The sequence below is a fragment of the Rhinopithecus bieti genome, unplaced genomic scaffold (assembly GCF_001698545.2).
Source record: "Rhinopithecus bieti isolate Rb0 unplaced genomic scaffold, ASM169854v2 scaffold_7888, whole genome shotgun sequence".
Classification (NCBI taxonomy): Eukaryota; Metazoa; Chordata; class Mammalia; order Primates; family Cercopithecidae; genus Rhinopithecus; species Rhinopithecus bieti.
Genome location: NW_016805944.1, coordinates 739,859 through 755,720, shown reverse-complemented (window position 1 = coordinate 755,720; position 15,862 = coordinate 739,859). Strand labels below are relative to the sequence as shown.

Sequence of the window (15,862 nt, the reverse complement as noted above, 5' to 3'; positions counted from 1 at the left end):
AAAAAAAAAAAAAAAAAAAAAAGAAAATCTTTGGCTTCATCTTGAGGGAAAGGCAAAAGACGCTACCAGCCACTTCCCCAACACTACCTCATCACATCACTATTGTGAAACCTGAAGAAGTGGTCTTTGAGGGATTTTTCAGATTTAGCACTTCAGCAGACCCAGGGCTATCGCCTGGTCCTGAGACTCTCTGAGTATTGCTCCTACCTGCTGTGCTTGTTCCACCCACTCGGCTTGACTGCACTCAGACCACACTACCACGCCAGATCCCACACCTGCCACAGGCAAGCCAGGCATGGTGTGTGAGCAAGCAAGAGTAGGGTCTGGCCACTGTGCACAGCCAAGCACTCTGGCTGCTTCGGTGGAGTGGGCAGTTCCAGGAGCTGGCATAAATGCCATCTCCATGCAAGGCTGTGGCTGGACCAGATGTATTGCATACAGCTTCTGCTGCAGGCACCTGCATCTGGACAAGGGGAACATGGCAGTGCCTGGAAGCTTGGAGACACCAAAAACCATAGAACCCCAAAGAGGGTGTCACAGCCCTGACTTGACAAACCCCTCGGTCTCTGGTCCTCAAAAGACTGCAGCTTTTCTCTGCTTCTTGTTACTTGTAATGTGCAGAGTGGGAGGTCATGTTTCAGCCCTGTTTGTGTTACAGTTCTTTCAGGGGTTGTCACCTAAGTTCTTGTTGCAGGTAGCAGGGACCAGCCTGCATGTGTGAAGTGTGCAGGTGGAACACAGAGCACTCCACCCACCCAGGTGGATATCAGAGGATGGGCCCTCAGGCACTGGTGAGGCCCAACCCTCTCCCTCAGTGACATCTGCATTCCTAATATTCTTTTTGAACATCTGAAAGTCCACCAAATTCCTGCCTGTCATCTGGGAGAGACTCCGTGAGGCCACGTGGAAATCACACCCAGGTGTCACCCGGATAATGATTCCATCTCTTTTGCACTTATTCCAGAGGCAAAGCCCACGACAGGAGAAAACCCCAGTGCTCTCCTGTGTGCCGTGTTCCAGAAGTTCAGTCCCCCAGCAGCACTTGGGATTGTGGGAAAGTGTTTCCTGAAGCCAGCCTGGGGCATCTGGGATCAGGGGCTGCTTGCCTTTCTGGAGGGGCTCAGCTCAGGACTAAGGGGGATTCTGGGCTGGAATAAGGGTGCCTGAGTCCCGTCCACATGGTGTCTATGACCTGCAGGGGGGGCTTATGCCAGGGTCTTTCTTACATAGAGAAAACTAGGGTGACAAAATGTAACCAATGGGAGTTGGAGTTTACTCTTATTTCCCAGGAATCCATGAGAGTCCTGTGACCCTGGAAAGAGATGGGGTCCCCAATAAGTAAGGACATGGCAGTGAGTGATGCAGCCCGGCTTCCTGTCCTCAAAGAGTTTCAGGCCCACTGTCCCTGGACAGTGACAACCCAGAGTGGGCAGCTGTCAGATGGGGGAGGCACAGGCTGCTTCTTTGGGAATTTTGATACGGGGTTTTAGTGGACCCTGCTGCTTGCTGGGAAAATTCCCCACCTTGGAACTGTAATGGATTTCAGGAGAAATGACACACAGTTGCTCATGGATATAAAATAAATTTTATAACCAAAAGAGGACCCAGTGTCAGCACTCCCCAGGAAGAAGGATTCAGGCTTGGTCCAGTGTGAAGCAAGTGTGCACTTACCCAGGTGGCTTTGCCTATTTTTGTGCATGGGCCCATGGTGAAGGTTGCTGCATGTGGGTTGGGTTTTAAGTGGTTTGAATGTCCTTCTGCTGCTGAGAGAGGGAGCACATGCTGTGTCCAGATGTGCAGTGGAGGTGACTAAGGACTGAAAAGCTGTCAATCTCCAAAATTGAATTTTCTTGCCATACAGGGAGATGAAAGGGCTACTAGAAAAGAGCTTATCTGACCCTTTGAGAAAATGAAAAGATCCCAACCCAGGTATGTGTGACTGCAAAGTCTCAGGATTGCTGAGACAGGAGCTCTTGCATCCACAGAGCCCTGGGCTGGTCCAGCTGCCCTCCCTCCCACCCAGCCTCTGATTCCCCGGCTCTGTCATCATCTCCCTCTGCTGATTTTTCTTCCCAGCCTGACTTAACTGCCCTGAGAGACCAGGACCAAGGCCAAGGACGGCCGGCTGGGCTCCTCCCTCCCCAGAGACGCCAACCCAACCCCACCCTGAGGAATGTGCTTCTCCTTGGCACTGGCTAGTCTCCAGGCCTAAATTCACCCCTCTTTGTAGCAGGCCAAATGCCAAGCGCAATCTCAGCCTGCCCAGGAAGGACCTAGGACTGAGGCTGTGAGCTCTCAACTTGTTTTTCTGGGGCAACATACCAGGGCAGCTAGTCAGTGATTTTAGGAAAGACGAGGTGAGCCTGTGCCCAGAGGATTTTTCCTTCCGGTGTTTAGTAGCTGTTTGGCTGTGGCTCACTAGGAAAAACTCACATCATATTATATCTGACTGACACACAGCCCAAAAGAAAGTTGAATTAAACACTGATGAATAAGATACTGTAGTGTGCACATTCCTCTATTCTTTATTGATGCTGGTTTAATGTCTTGGATACCCATGGTGACAAATAAATTGGTTCACAACCTGAAAAAGTGTCATAATCCCCGTGTTGGAGACCACTGCTCCACACGGCAGCTGCAGGAGAGGGGAGGCCTGAAGGCAGAGTGAGAAATGGGGTCGGGGATGTGCGTGCTTATCCCATCCACCCATGAGAGCGAGTGGGCCTGCAGGACTCTGGAAATTGCATGAGTATTTCTGCTCCATCAGCCTCCTGCCTGGTCTCCTGCTCCCATGTCAATCCTCCCAACCAGCCTCCTCCCAACAGAAGGACACACAGATTTTCCTGAATCACAATCTGATTACTTCTCTCCCCTGCTTAGGGACTGCCTGTAGCTTAGGAGCACTGAGAAGAAAGACCAGATCTCACCGAGGCTCATAAGGGGAGATGGACAGGGGAAGTGATGGGAATGGTGGGAGCTTCCATGGCCTCCCTGGACTCCAGAGCCTCTCCGCATCTCCATGTGTTCAGCAGCTAGGAAGTTCAATTCTTCTTGTTCAGGAGTTTTTAGGCCAGGCGCAGTGGCTCACGCCTGTAATCCCAGAACTTTGGGAGGCCGAGGTGGGTGGATCACCTGAGGTCAAGCGTTCAAGACCACGCTGGCCATAATGGGGAAACCTTGTCTCTACCAAAAAATACAGAAATTAGCCGGGCATGGTGGCGGGCGCCTGTAATCCCCGCTACGCGGGAGGCTGAGGCAGGGAGAATAGCTTGAACCTGGACGGCGGATGTTGGAGTGAGCCAAGATCATGCCACTGCACTCCAGACTGGGTGATAGAGCAAAACACTGTCTCAAAAAAAAAAAAAGGGTTTTTATACTTTGGTCTGTATTGCCTCCCCATCATCACCTTTCTTGGAGGTTAGAGGGTGACACTGAAGGTTCCTTCCCTCTAATCCTCAAATATTTTGGTCTTTCTTCTGGTTACTGCCCTGATGCTGAGGCTACCTGGGGGCCCTCCTAAGGCATATTTTTAGCCTGAGCTCCTGCTGTGTGATCTGAAAGAGGCTCATTGGGAAGAACAAAAGACACTCCTATCACTTAGGAAATTCCAAGTTTAGCATCATAATAGGAAGAGGGCCAAAGAACAAACATTTTCATATCACAGCCCACCTGGTAAGCCATGGGTTCATCAGATTGGATCCCCCTTGCTCTGCCAAATTTGCAGCACTCATGAGTTACCAATCCCGAGGGAGGACTCCCACTGCAGGGAGGATGGCAAAGGCTAACCACCCGGAATACAGGTCTGAACACTTCAGCCACTGCATCTTGGGCTATACTCTGACTACACTGAGTGTGGTGAACAGAACACCCACAACCACAGCCAGTTTGACAAAGCAAGTTCATTACTTATAGACAGGCAGCAAGGGACAGTAAAAGCGTAGGATTCATGACTCACTGGTCTCCCAAGGCTCAGGAGCACTGCCAAGGGCAGACAGAGTCTCCCGTGCTTGCCCCACTTGCACCATAGCTGAGGACTCAGCAGTGAGCTCTGGGTTTTATGTGTGGTGAACACGCCCTAGGCAAGTGTTACTGGACATCCCCTCTAGAAGGGATGGGAATGAGGCCAGGGCTGTCCTGGGCAGTTTCTCTTTAGTTCAAGTTGTTGCATTCTCTGGGAAGAATAGAAACAAAGCCCAGGCACTTTCAGGCAATGATTCCTTTCTTAGGATGGTGCATTCTGATATAGTTTGGCTCTGTGTCCCCAAACAACTCCTCTCAAATTGCAATCCCCATGTGTCAGGGAAGGGATCTGGTGGGAGGTGATTGGATCATGGGGGCAACTTCTCTATTGTTGTTCTCGTGATAGTGGTTGAGTTCTCATGAGATCTGATGGTTTAAAAGTGTGTGGCAGTTGCCTGCTCCCTCTCTTTTCTCCAGCCCCATGGAAGATGTGCCTTGCCTTCTCTTCACCCTCTGCCATGATTGTACATTTCCTGAGGCCTCCTTAGTCATGAAAAAGTGTGAGTCAATTAAACCTCTTTCCTTTATAAATTATCCAGTTTCAAGTCATTCTTTTTTTTTTGAGATGGAGTCTCGCTCTGTCGCCCAGGCTGGAGTGCAGTGGTGCGATCTCGGCTCACTGCAAGCTCCGCCTCCCAGATTCATGCCATTCTCCTGCCTCAGCCTGCCGAGTAGCTGGGACTACAGGCGACTGCCACCACGCCTGGCTAATTTTTTTTATTTATTTATTTTTTATTTTTTAGTAGAGACGGGATTTCACTGTGTTAGCCAGGATGGTCTCAATCTCCTGACCTCGTGATCTGCCCGTCTCATCCTCCCAAAGTGCTGGGCTTACATGCGTGAGCCACCATGCCCGGCCCAGGTCATTCTTTATAGCACCATGAAAATGAACTAATACGCATTTCTAGTGCATTCTACAGTGATTCTGGGAACTCTGGGCAAGAAGAAAGGTGGGAATGCCAGAGTCATCCAATGCTTGTCTTCTGGTGCCCTCCAGGAAGCCATTTCTGGTACCCTGGGCACTGCTCCCAGCCTTACTCACCCTGGGTCATCACTGGAGAGGTGTCTCTGTCCTCCCTGGACTATGATAACCAGGAGGGCAGGACCTGGAACTAAGTCACAATTGTGGCCATAGCATCGACTGGCACACAGTAAGTGTACAGGGTATATTAAATGAATGAATGAAAAAAGTGAATTGATGATGAAAGTCCTATGTTCAAGGTGTGTCTCACTCAACCCGTCTGTCCTGTCATGGTGACTTGGTGAGACTTGCTGCCTGCAGGTCTTCAAACCTCCCTCTCTTCCAGACAGCCCCAGGGCTTCCCTGTGAAGCTGATTCTCAGCTGTGCCCTACGGAGTCAGATGCACGGGGAAGGTCTAAGGCTGGATTCCACAGCCCACCTTTTCTCTGCTTAGCCCTCCTAACACAGGACACAGCCACACGCAGGGCTGCAGGAGCCCAGGCTGTCAACAGCATCAACCACCTGCTAGGAGAGGCTAAGGATGAGTGAGACTCAGAGCCTTCCAGCTTACTACGTTTATAAATCCCTTGACTGAAACTATTAGGAAAAATAGTTGTGACATCATCACGTGGGTTACACACAGTCACAAAGAAAAGGGAAAGCAAAAATTGACAAGAGTGTGTCAGCCTCCCTAAGGGGAACATCTCCAGATTTGGATCCCAAATGACTTTTTTCAGAGGAAACCCCCCTTCCTTCTCCTCAGAACAAGCACATTCATTCACACAGGAAGGAGATTAAATTCCTGTGGAGCAGAGGAGGAAAAACCTTTTCACAGAGGAGATTCTGTGGTTTTAACTGTCCTGGGGCCATCATGTATTTGAGAGTCTGGAAATAATTATATGGTTTTTTGCCCACATTATCACAGATAATTGCAAAATATTGTGAAATGCCACTAAATGGCACACTTGAAAACACGCACACATACACACATGAAAAGTTAAGGAAAAATGTATATTTAACTGGTGGAGAGTGTTGGGGGAGAAGAAAAAGAACAGTCCAGACCTCTGGTGCTGAATGGTCTGCTCTGGTTCAACTAACAGTAAAGCCCTCAGTCAGTCTGGTCACTGAAAAGACTTGATCACTTCCTGTTGACGATCAGAAACCACAGCAGAGACCTGATTTTTGAGTGTCTGCCTTAACAGAAAAGCCACAAAGAACCACAATAACAGCATGGCAGATGACAATCACGGTGCTGTCAGGAGGTAACAGGTGACTGATCTCAGCCTTGATGTTCAGGAAGATTTCAGAGGGTGGGCGACATTTAAGTGAAAGATGAAGAATGAAGAAGGATGGAATATTGGGTGCAGAAGCAGGGGTGACGCTGTGGCTCTCCCAAGGAGCTGTGTTAAGCCAAGGGCAGTGAGAGCCAGGGAGGTTGTGCAGGATGTGGGTGTGGACACTTGGGATCCAGCTTACATCTTCAGGGGCTTCTGGTCTGCAGAGGCTGGAAGCTTCATGCTTTCCTTCTGAGAAGACCTTGCAGCTGGGATTCTGGATGCATTTGAATCTCTGGACAGCACAGCCATAGTGTCTCTCGGTGTAGCCACAGGAACATCTCATGTCCAGGTGATGGCCCTGAATTGCTGAGACACTATTCTAGCCACAGAACCGGCATCCGGATCTTGAGTCTCAGCTCGGTAAATTGTTCTAGCTTCATTCCTGGCAGCAAATCCTGGGGCCTCTCCTCCAGCCCCTCCTATGACATGGAGGCTCTTAATTCACTGGTCTGCATCATGTGAAGGATCCTGCCAGAGCAGGGACCAGGCTTTGGTCAACAGAAACCCCCTTGCAGGGAGCTTCTGAAATCCCAACATTGTGTTTGGAGAAAATGACTCACACAGACTCCTCCTTGTCAACCAGCAGCGGAGGGGCCTCTGGCCTGGGGAAACCCGGCCTTCCTTCTACATACCTGACATACTTGCACACCTGAAATTCCACCTCATTCCTGCCTGTTTCCTTGCAGGGCTTCCCTGAGGGCAGATGGAAAGGAAACCCCAGAGCTGCCAGGAGGGAGATTCCTTCTATTTTTTCTTGGAGTAAAAGGGCAAACGGGGGGAGCTGCTGACAGCAGGAAATGCCAGCATCTTCTGGGGTTTCACATTCCAGAAGCCGAGATCTGCCAGCCCTGCTCGGGAGCCCTGGGAACATCAGCCCTGGGTGTCCTCCAAGAGTGTCTGTGAACAGGGCCTTCCTGCCCTTCCCAGAGGGGCCAGGCCTGGGGAGCTTGGCAGCCCTTGGGTGGGAGGTCAGGAGACCCGGGTTTCCTGGCCCAGCCTGTGTCACTGACAACCACCAGCAGAACCTCAGCCCGTGTCTTGCTTGGATTCAGGAAGTGGGTGAGAGAGGGACAGCGATGGTTGTTTGAGGTCAGGGTTTACATTTACTGTCCAGACACCTGGGATCTTCTCTAGACACTGGAGGACAGGCTTCCACCGGGAGATCCTGGTCCCGCCTCACACAGCTGGGCCCCCAGGCAGAAGACAGACCCGTGCCCAGACACGGATGCCCCACAGTGGGCACATTAGGAAGGGGGATTCTGAGGGACTGGTGGCGGGATTGGACATGGCTGTGCACACAGCCTCTTCTGACATCTTAGGAAGGGGCAGGGTCAGGGTTTGAACCCAGGGCTGACTGACCCTAAAGCCTCATCATGTCTAGTCAGGGGCTCTTGGTGTCCAGGGAGCCCTGGACGGGCGCCCACTGGCCTCACACTGTCCCAGCCTCTGAGGCCCCCATGCTCTGCTAAAATCTCCCTCCACCTTTGAGACGCTGGGCTGACTCAGCTGCTCTGAGAGACCAGGCTCAGGCCAGGAAAGAGCAGCTGGTCTCCTCCCTCCTCAGAGATGCCCACCCTGCCCCTGCCCCGGGGAAAGTGCTCTACTCTCTCACTCTGGCTCATATGCAGGAAGCCTTGCCTCCTCTTGGTAGAGACAGTAAGACCTAGTGCAGGGCTCCACTGCAGCCTCCCAGAAAATGCCTGGAACCAAGGACCTGAAAACCATACCCCTTTATGGACAGCATCAAAGGGAAGACATGTCAGTGACTTAGAGAGGAAGGAGATGATCCTGGAGGCTTCTGTGCTCCCAAGTGTCCTCACCATTTGGCTGTGACTCCCTCCAGAAACTAGATATCTAGTTCTAGATATATGCTATGCTATCATGTAATAATATCATGACAGAACAATATAATAATATTTTATCATTACTTGGAATACACACAGTCCCAATAAGAGGGTCCTAAACAGGCTGGGCACAGGGGCACACACCTGTAATCACAGCACTTTGGGAGGCTGAGGTGAGCAGATCACTTGCGTTCAGAAATTCAAGACCAGCCTGGCCAATACGGTAAAACCCTATCTCTATGGAGAATACAAAAATTAGCTGGGCATGGTGGCGGGCATCTGTAACCCCAGCTACTCAGAAGCTGAGGAAGGAGAATCGCTTGAACCTGGGAGGCAGAAGTTGCAGTGAGCCAAGGTCGTGCAACTGCACTCCAGCCTGGGTGACAGAACCAGACTCCATCTCAAAAATAAATAAATAAATAAATAAACAATTTTTTTTTTAAGAAAAGAGTGTCATAAACAGTTGAGCACAGCATTCCGGTAAATGCACACTGCCTCATTTTCTAACCCTTTTTTTTTTTTTTTTTTAATTAAAAACAACACTGTTTATGCCCAGCTGCACTGGTTTTCCACACTACTAGTACATACTAATCTGTGTCCTGGAAAACACTGCTGTACCCACAGCAGCAAGGAATGCAAGCCAATGGAGCAGACAGGGACATGGTGCTGGAAGCAGGGTCTGCTCTGCCCTGGGTGAAGGTGGTGCTGAGCACTCTGGTCTTTATTGAGGTCATTTCTGCTGCAGCCTCTTCCCTTGTCTCCTGCCTCCAGAGAGAACCCCCTGTCCATGCTCCCCAGGAATACAGATGCAGGATCTTCCACACACACAAACCTGATGACATCCATGCCTTGCTGGCACCCAGCCATGGTGCCTAGAGGGTGACAGGTCACCTTGCCTGGCCGGGAGGAGAATGGCTTGTTCATGCCAGGTGTGGCCTGTGAGCTTGAGCTGAGGAACTCCTGCAGAACCTCAGAGGGGCTCACAGAACTGACCCAAAACAGCTCCTTCCCCTCTGTCCTCACATCCTGACCCAAGATGGCTCTTCTCAGGAAAAATCACAACCCATCCCTCTGAAAAAGCACATTAAGGAAAAAGGCCTTTGAGAATCTCAGGAGGGCTGTGGAATTTCTCCACCAGAATTTCAGAGTGATAATGACACTGAACACAGGAACCAAAACAACCAAAATCAGGAGTTTTATTCTCCTACCTTCTCTTTCTCTCTCTCTCCTCTCACTGTCATGAACTTCATGAAGACACTGACTTTGCGTTTTCTACTCAGCACTGCATCACCAGTGTCTGACACAAAGCCTGGGGCATGTGAGCTTCCAAGTGGACCTGTCCTGGATAAATGACCATTAATGAGACAGAGAAGGAGATGAAGAGCCCCCAGAGGAGTGTGAGTCCCGGGGGTCCAGCCAGCTCCACTCCCATCTTTCAAACCTGTGAAAGTCAGGTGCCTGAGTTTCACAGTCTCTCCCACCCGAGTGCCTTGAACTCCAGGTGACTGAGCAGTTACTGGATTCTTGACCATGCATTTCGGTTGTGAGGTCAGGACCTAACGGGCCCCCTTGGAAAGATGTCATGGGTTAGCAATGTCCCAAGGAAATTGGGGAAAGTCATAGCTCAGTAGGATCCAGTGGAATTGCTGTGCGGACGTGTGAGTATGGGAGAGTGTTAATGGAGGAGCATCCTGCACCTTCCTATTTGCAGGAGGACTCAGGGTGGGGAATGACATTGGGGCACGTAGCACAGGGAAGATGAAGGGCACACCGCTTCTCTCCTGAGAACAAAGGTGAGATTAAAGCTACAATGACACGTACCCTGCCTGGCACCTCTCCTGCCCAAAGACCCAGCCTGTCTCTGCAGGACTTGCAGGAGGGCAGGACATGCTATGACATCACCAGCTCCACTAGAAATATGGGATAAAAGGAGTGGCTGAGATCTGCTGATCACCTGCTCACTCCACTGCAGCCACCCCAGATCCATGGCTTCCCGAGGCTGCATCCTGGGTAAGGAGGACAGGACCCCATTCCTACCCGAGCCCATCTCCCATCTCAGCCACCATCAGGGCTCGCTTCCCACCCCAAACTACACCTCATCCCTGCTGCCACGCCCAGCCAAATCTCCAGGTGTGAATTGCTCACAGCAATTTCCCATCCACAGTTCCCAGATTAGCCCCATCCACAGCCCTGTTTCAGTTCCTGAACTGCTCAAAGCCATACCGAGCCTTGGTTCCACCCAATCTTCTTCTAAATGTCGATGCCAGTCGTATCTGTGGCTGTCCACTCATCCCATCTTCCCTTTCCCTTTCCCACAGCTGTCTTCGCCATTTTCTTCATCTCCAGGGTCCTCTGCTCACACAGAGCCCCAGGTGAGCCCAGGAGGGATTGGGAAGCTGGGGGAGGGGTACACCTTCCAGGGGACCCCAGGCTGGGACTCACCTGCCACCACCACCTGGATCTCACCAGCTCTGTCTCCTCCAGTGGCCCCCATGACTCCCTACCTGATGCTGTGCCAGCCGCACATGAGATGTGGAGATAAGTTCTACGACCCCCTGCAGCACTGTTGCTATGATGATGCCGTCGTGCCCTTGGCCAGGACCCAGAGGTGTGGAAAGTGCACCTTCAGAGTCTGCTTCGAGCAGTGCTGCCCCTGGACCTTCATGGTGAAGCTGATAAACCAGAACTGCGACTCAGCCCCGACCTCGGATGACAGGCTTTGTCGCAAGTGAGTCCTGTCCCCTCCATGGGATTGTGGGTGCAGGGGAGCTGCATGCCTGTTCTGCCCTGGGTGGAGCCCCCATTCTCCTTGTCTCCCTGTCTCTGCCTGCTGCCTCTATTCAATCCACCTCTCCCTTTCCCTACGCCTGTGTCTCTTTCTCCATCTGTTTTTATTTCCCTCTCAGAATCTCACTCTTTCTACCCCGCTGTCCTCTCCTCCTGGCTCTCCTGTCCTCCTTTCTGCCCATGTTCAGTCTTGCCCTGATCTCTGGCCATCTCTGTCCTGCTCAGTGTCTCTCTGTCACTCTCTCCATTGTCAGCTGATGGAACATCAAGGGAATGATAACTCCTGGATTCTCCTTCCTGGATGGGCCTGGAGAAAGAGGCTGGTGTTACCTGAGATCTGGGATGCTGAGTGGCTATTTGGGGGCAGGAGACTGCCCGCTTCATTCTGTGGCCTGTCTGAGGTCCACCCTGCAGCTGTCCTGAGGAGGCCCACAGGTCCCCTTCTAGGATTCTGGACAGCATGAGATGCGTGTGCTGATGGGGGCCTAGGGACTCTGACACCTCATGATGACCCCTATGGCTAACATCAACCAGGCACCACCCCAAGGCTGGCTGGGGAACCCTTCACCCTTCCGTGAGATTTTCCATTCCCTTAAGTTCTCTTCTCTCCAGGAGCAAAGCACAGGACCATAATAAATTTATGTACATTGTAAATTAATGCTGTAGAATTCATGAATTAGAGAGCTTGGACGGTTAAAAGGGGTTACAAAGGGTGACCTGGGGCCCCTTCTCTCTGTCACCCTGCGGCATCTTGGCCTTTCCCTTTGTTCTGCTCATACACACACTTATTTTTTCTTTCTCCATTTATTTTTTAAATGTATTATTTTGTTATTCGTGCTTGGTGACTAGGGCCCTGGCCACCCCTGGGACAGGGGTCACCCTACTACACCAGCCTCCACCACCCTATGGCTCCCTGAACCCAGTCCCAGGATCGGGAGCAGCCCAGGTTGGGTGGGGAGGAGGTGGGGATCGAGGGAGGGCTTCGGAGAGGCACTCCCTGTCCCACACCAGTTCTGGGACAGAACAGGATCCGGCTGTTTATTCTCGATGTCCATTAAGGAGATGCAGACAGACTGGGAAAGAACGGAGGTTCTTTCTGCAACCAGTTATGGGGAGAAGGTCGGAGTAGCTTACCAGACCAACTCAAAGTTACAAGCTTCTTTTTCTAGTGCTTATATACATTCTAAGCTCCATGCCTATGTGCGGAGTGCACCTGCAAGACAGCGTATTTTTCATTCTACAAATATCTAAACTTAGTAGTTTAGATAGTGACTAGAGTCTGGAAAGCTTTCTCCAGCGTCTTGGAAAGTTTCTTAATCTTAAATGGACCCTAGTATGAGGAATATGTGAAAGAATGCTATTATTATTTGATCAGACTTTAGGATCTGACAAAACCCAGCTGGGGGCTTAATGGGCTTGTTTTCTCATTCCCGCCCTAGTCCCCAGGCACTAGTTTTTCCAGTTCTATAATGTTTAATGTGTGCATTCATCAAATTAAAGTTTAGTGGAAACTGACTCTTCTGGTCGCTAACAGAAACCTGACCTGCCACACACCTGTCCCAGGCATGCGTCCCCTGGGATCGTGGAAAACCCACTGGGCAGGTCCAGGGCCCAGAGATGCCACACTTAGTCTTGACTTTGGGCCAAAGCTGGAGCCTGAGCAGGAGTGGGTGGGGCAGGAAGCGGAGGGTGTGGGCCGTGGAGGAGCCCCCGGGGTTGGAAGGAGGAAGCAAAGGCCGGCCAAGGCACCTGAAGCACATTCTTCAGGCCCTGTGCCAGGGACAAACCCTCGTGCCCAGTGCTGATGTGGAATAGATTGCAGGGAGCAGGCCACGCTGCTGCTTACCCGACCCAGAAGCAACTTCCTTAGGGAGGGTTCAGCCCTAGGGTCTCCATCAACCTGGATTCCCTGAAATCAAAGAAGCCACCACCTTTCTGGGTCCTGTTTCCCAGGGCCAGGGGGTCTGCACAGCGCCCAGACCTGCGTCCACGGGCTTCAGTCACCCGAGGCCACCCCAGGCTCCCAGACTGCCCCATGGCTTCCTGGGCAGATTCTGACTCAAAGGGTTCCATCATCGCCCCACAGGCGGCAGCATCGCCTCAGTGGCCCCAGACGGGCCCAGTGGCCAGGTGTCTGCACCTGCGGGAACTCTGGACCCAGCACATAACAATGGCAGCAATCTGACATCACAGGGCAAATGCCCTGTCTCACAGGCCTAACCCTAGCTCAGGGCTTATCAGTGGGCGCACACCCACTGCTGGGTGAGCTCTGCCTCCCCATGCTAGGATTCTGCAGGGCGTAAGGGCTGTGCTGACGCCTAGAGAGCGACAGACCCACACCACCTACAGGGCAGCTGCTGCTTCATCCTCCACAGTGAGCGTCCTAAACCTTCACCCTGTCCACATGCGACTCTCCCTGCCTCCATTCTCCCCACCCATGAAATGATCTCATCTGGATATTCCAGTGGAAAACTAAAAAGTTTTAAGTGACTGCAGGAGAACAGGACAGAGGCGGGTCTCCCAGCTCAGACCCCGCCTTGGACGCCCCCACGGAAGCAGCACAGCACGATGTAGGTGCCCAAGGCACTGCGTGTGCGCGGAGAGGCCTCGTTCAGCCCCGCCCCTCTTAAACCCGGTATCCTCAGGTGTCTGGGTCCTGCCCCATACGGGCCCTCTAGACCCACGGGTCCAGATCCCCCACCTAACCCCAACACGAGGTATTGACATCAAAGCATCACCTCCTCTGGTACATGAATCTGAAACACAGACCACACCTTACATCAACGTGGTGAATCCCTCCTTGGACCTCAGTCCAACAAGCCCAGAGTCGAGGCTCTGGGTTCCCGCCCAAATGTCTCGCATGCGCACAGAAGACACCTGGCATCGCCTCTAAGGGACAGGAATCCCGGGCTTCCCAGAATCACTAGGTCTGCTTTAAATAGCATCAAATAAATTAGAAAAGAAAGAAAGTGCTATAAAGTTCGCGGTGGCTCAAGCCTGTAATCCCAGCACTTTGGGAGGCCGAGACGGGCGGATCACGAGGTCAGGAGATCGAGACCATCCTGGCTAACACGGTGAAACCCCGTCTCTAAAAAAAAAAAAATTAAAAAAAAAATAAAGTTCGGCCAAGGTGATGAATTTTTCAGAGGTTGTATCGGTCCTGTCTCGTGAAGGGAGTGAAGGAGTTTTCTTTGAACATCCATGAGGATGAAGAACAGTCTCTGAGGTGACGGTACCAAGTCACCAATCACCTCCCAGGGATCCTCTCATCCGATCCTCACAGTAGCGCTGCATAGTCGGACCTCATCACCCACATTCCACCAAGAGGAAGTTGAAGTCCGGGGCCTTCATCCACTCATGTCCTCCAGATCCCTGGCACCCATCCTGGGCCCCACCCCATCATCCAGGCCTTGGACCTTCGACCTGGGGAGGGTACCTCTCTCCTCCATGAGCCGTCCTGGGCCTGAGGAGGTATCCAATAAACAAGAAAGCAGAACAGAAAGAGCTGTGATGGAGTGGATCTTATGTACTAAGAATAAAATTATTTTGAGAAATTTCTGGGTCATGTATTTACCCACAGAAAAACAGAAGCTAACACACACACACACACACACACACACACACACACACACACACACAGAGGCTGTCACGTGTCCTCAGCACAAAGGGCCTTGAGCAAGACCATTGCTGACCCCACACTTAGCCTGACTGTGATCTTACTGTGATCAGCACATCCCATCAGTGTGGCAACAGGTGTGGCCAGCGTGGGAACCAGGTCTCTTCTTCAGATTTGCTCTTTGTTTCTGAATAGCCACCGTCAGAACAGGCACCCTCCTAGAAGTCACTTGATTAAAAATTTCCTTTTGGGTATTTAGGTTGATGTTCTATCAATCAGTTAAAGTGTAAATGTAAATTTAATATAAAAGTGTAAATTACAGCTCTAATTAATGATTATGGTGAATTTTACTAACTATAGCTATGAAAATATTCCAATAGATAAAAATAGTGCTAAAATGTACAGTTATTACAAGAGTAATTACTTTAAGATAAATTTTATAATTTTTGGTCTAATAAATCTTCATAAAATATACATGATCATGAAGCACACCAGTAGAATTAATCCTAATATTTATAGCAATACTTGGTGTGCTATCTTTCATAAAAAATATCATTGATAGTAAAAAAAAAAAAAATAGAAATCGGCCAGGCGCGGTGGCTCACGCCTGTAATCCCAGCACTTTGGGAGGCCGAGGTGGGCGGATCCCAAGACCATCCTGGCTAACACTGCGAAACCCCATCTCTACTAAAAATACAAAAAAATTAGCCGGGCGTTGTGTCAGGTGCCTGTAGTCCCAGCTACTCGGGAGGCTGAGGCAGGAGAATGGTGTGAACCCGGGAGGCGGTGGAGCTTGCAGTGAGCCGAGATCAGCCACTGCACTCCAGCCTGGGCGACAGAGCGAGATTCTGTCTCAAAAAAAATTAGTAATAATAACAAAGAGATGATGAAATTTTAAAATTCTATTTAATTTTGAGTTGTTTAATTTTCATTTAGGGCATGACTATCTGAAGTAATAAATTTTGGGAGGCATTAATATGAGATGACTTATGTCTCCCCCTAAATTCATGTGTTGAAGTCCTAACCCCAGTTATCTCAGAATATAACTGTATTTGGAGACAAGGCCTTTGAAAAGGTGATTACGGTAAAATGACGTCATATGAGTGGGACCCAATCCAACCTGACTGGTGTCCTTATAAGAGGAGATTAGGCCGGGCGCGGTGGCTCACGCCTGTAATCCCAGCACTTTGGGAGGCTGAGGCGGGCGGATCACGAGGTCAGGAGATCGAGACCATCCTGGCTAACACGGTGAAACCCCATCTCTACTAAAAATACAAAAAAATTAGCCGGGCGTNG

At 50.8% G+C, this 15,862-nt stretch overlaps 1 protein-coding gene across 2 annotated transcripts; it reads left to right on the top strand.

Moving 5' to 3' along the window:
- The first annotated feature begins 9,927 nt into the window (after positions 1–9,927).
- On the top strand, positions 9,928–11,546 carry IGFL1 (IGF like family member 1). 2 transcript variants are annotated; one of them, XM_017874290.1, is made up of 4 exons: positions 9,928–10,173; positions 10,482–10,535; positions 10,648–10,891; positions 11,205–11,546. In XM_017874290.1, the coding sequence occupies exons 1-4, from the start codon at positions 10,149–10,151 to the stop codon at positions 11,206–11,208; spliced, it is 327 nt and encodes a 108-aa protein (XP_017729779.1). In that variant the 5' UTR covers positions 9,928–10,148; the 3' UTR covers positions 11,209–11,546. The 2 variants fall into 2 exon arrangements, with proteins under 2 accessions (XP_017729779.1, XP_017729778.1); XM_017874289.1 differs by lacking the exon at positions 9,928–10,173 and having other exon boundaries at positions 10,183–10,535.
- The last annotated feature ends 4,316 nt before the right edge of the window (positions 11,547–15,862 follow it).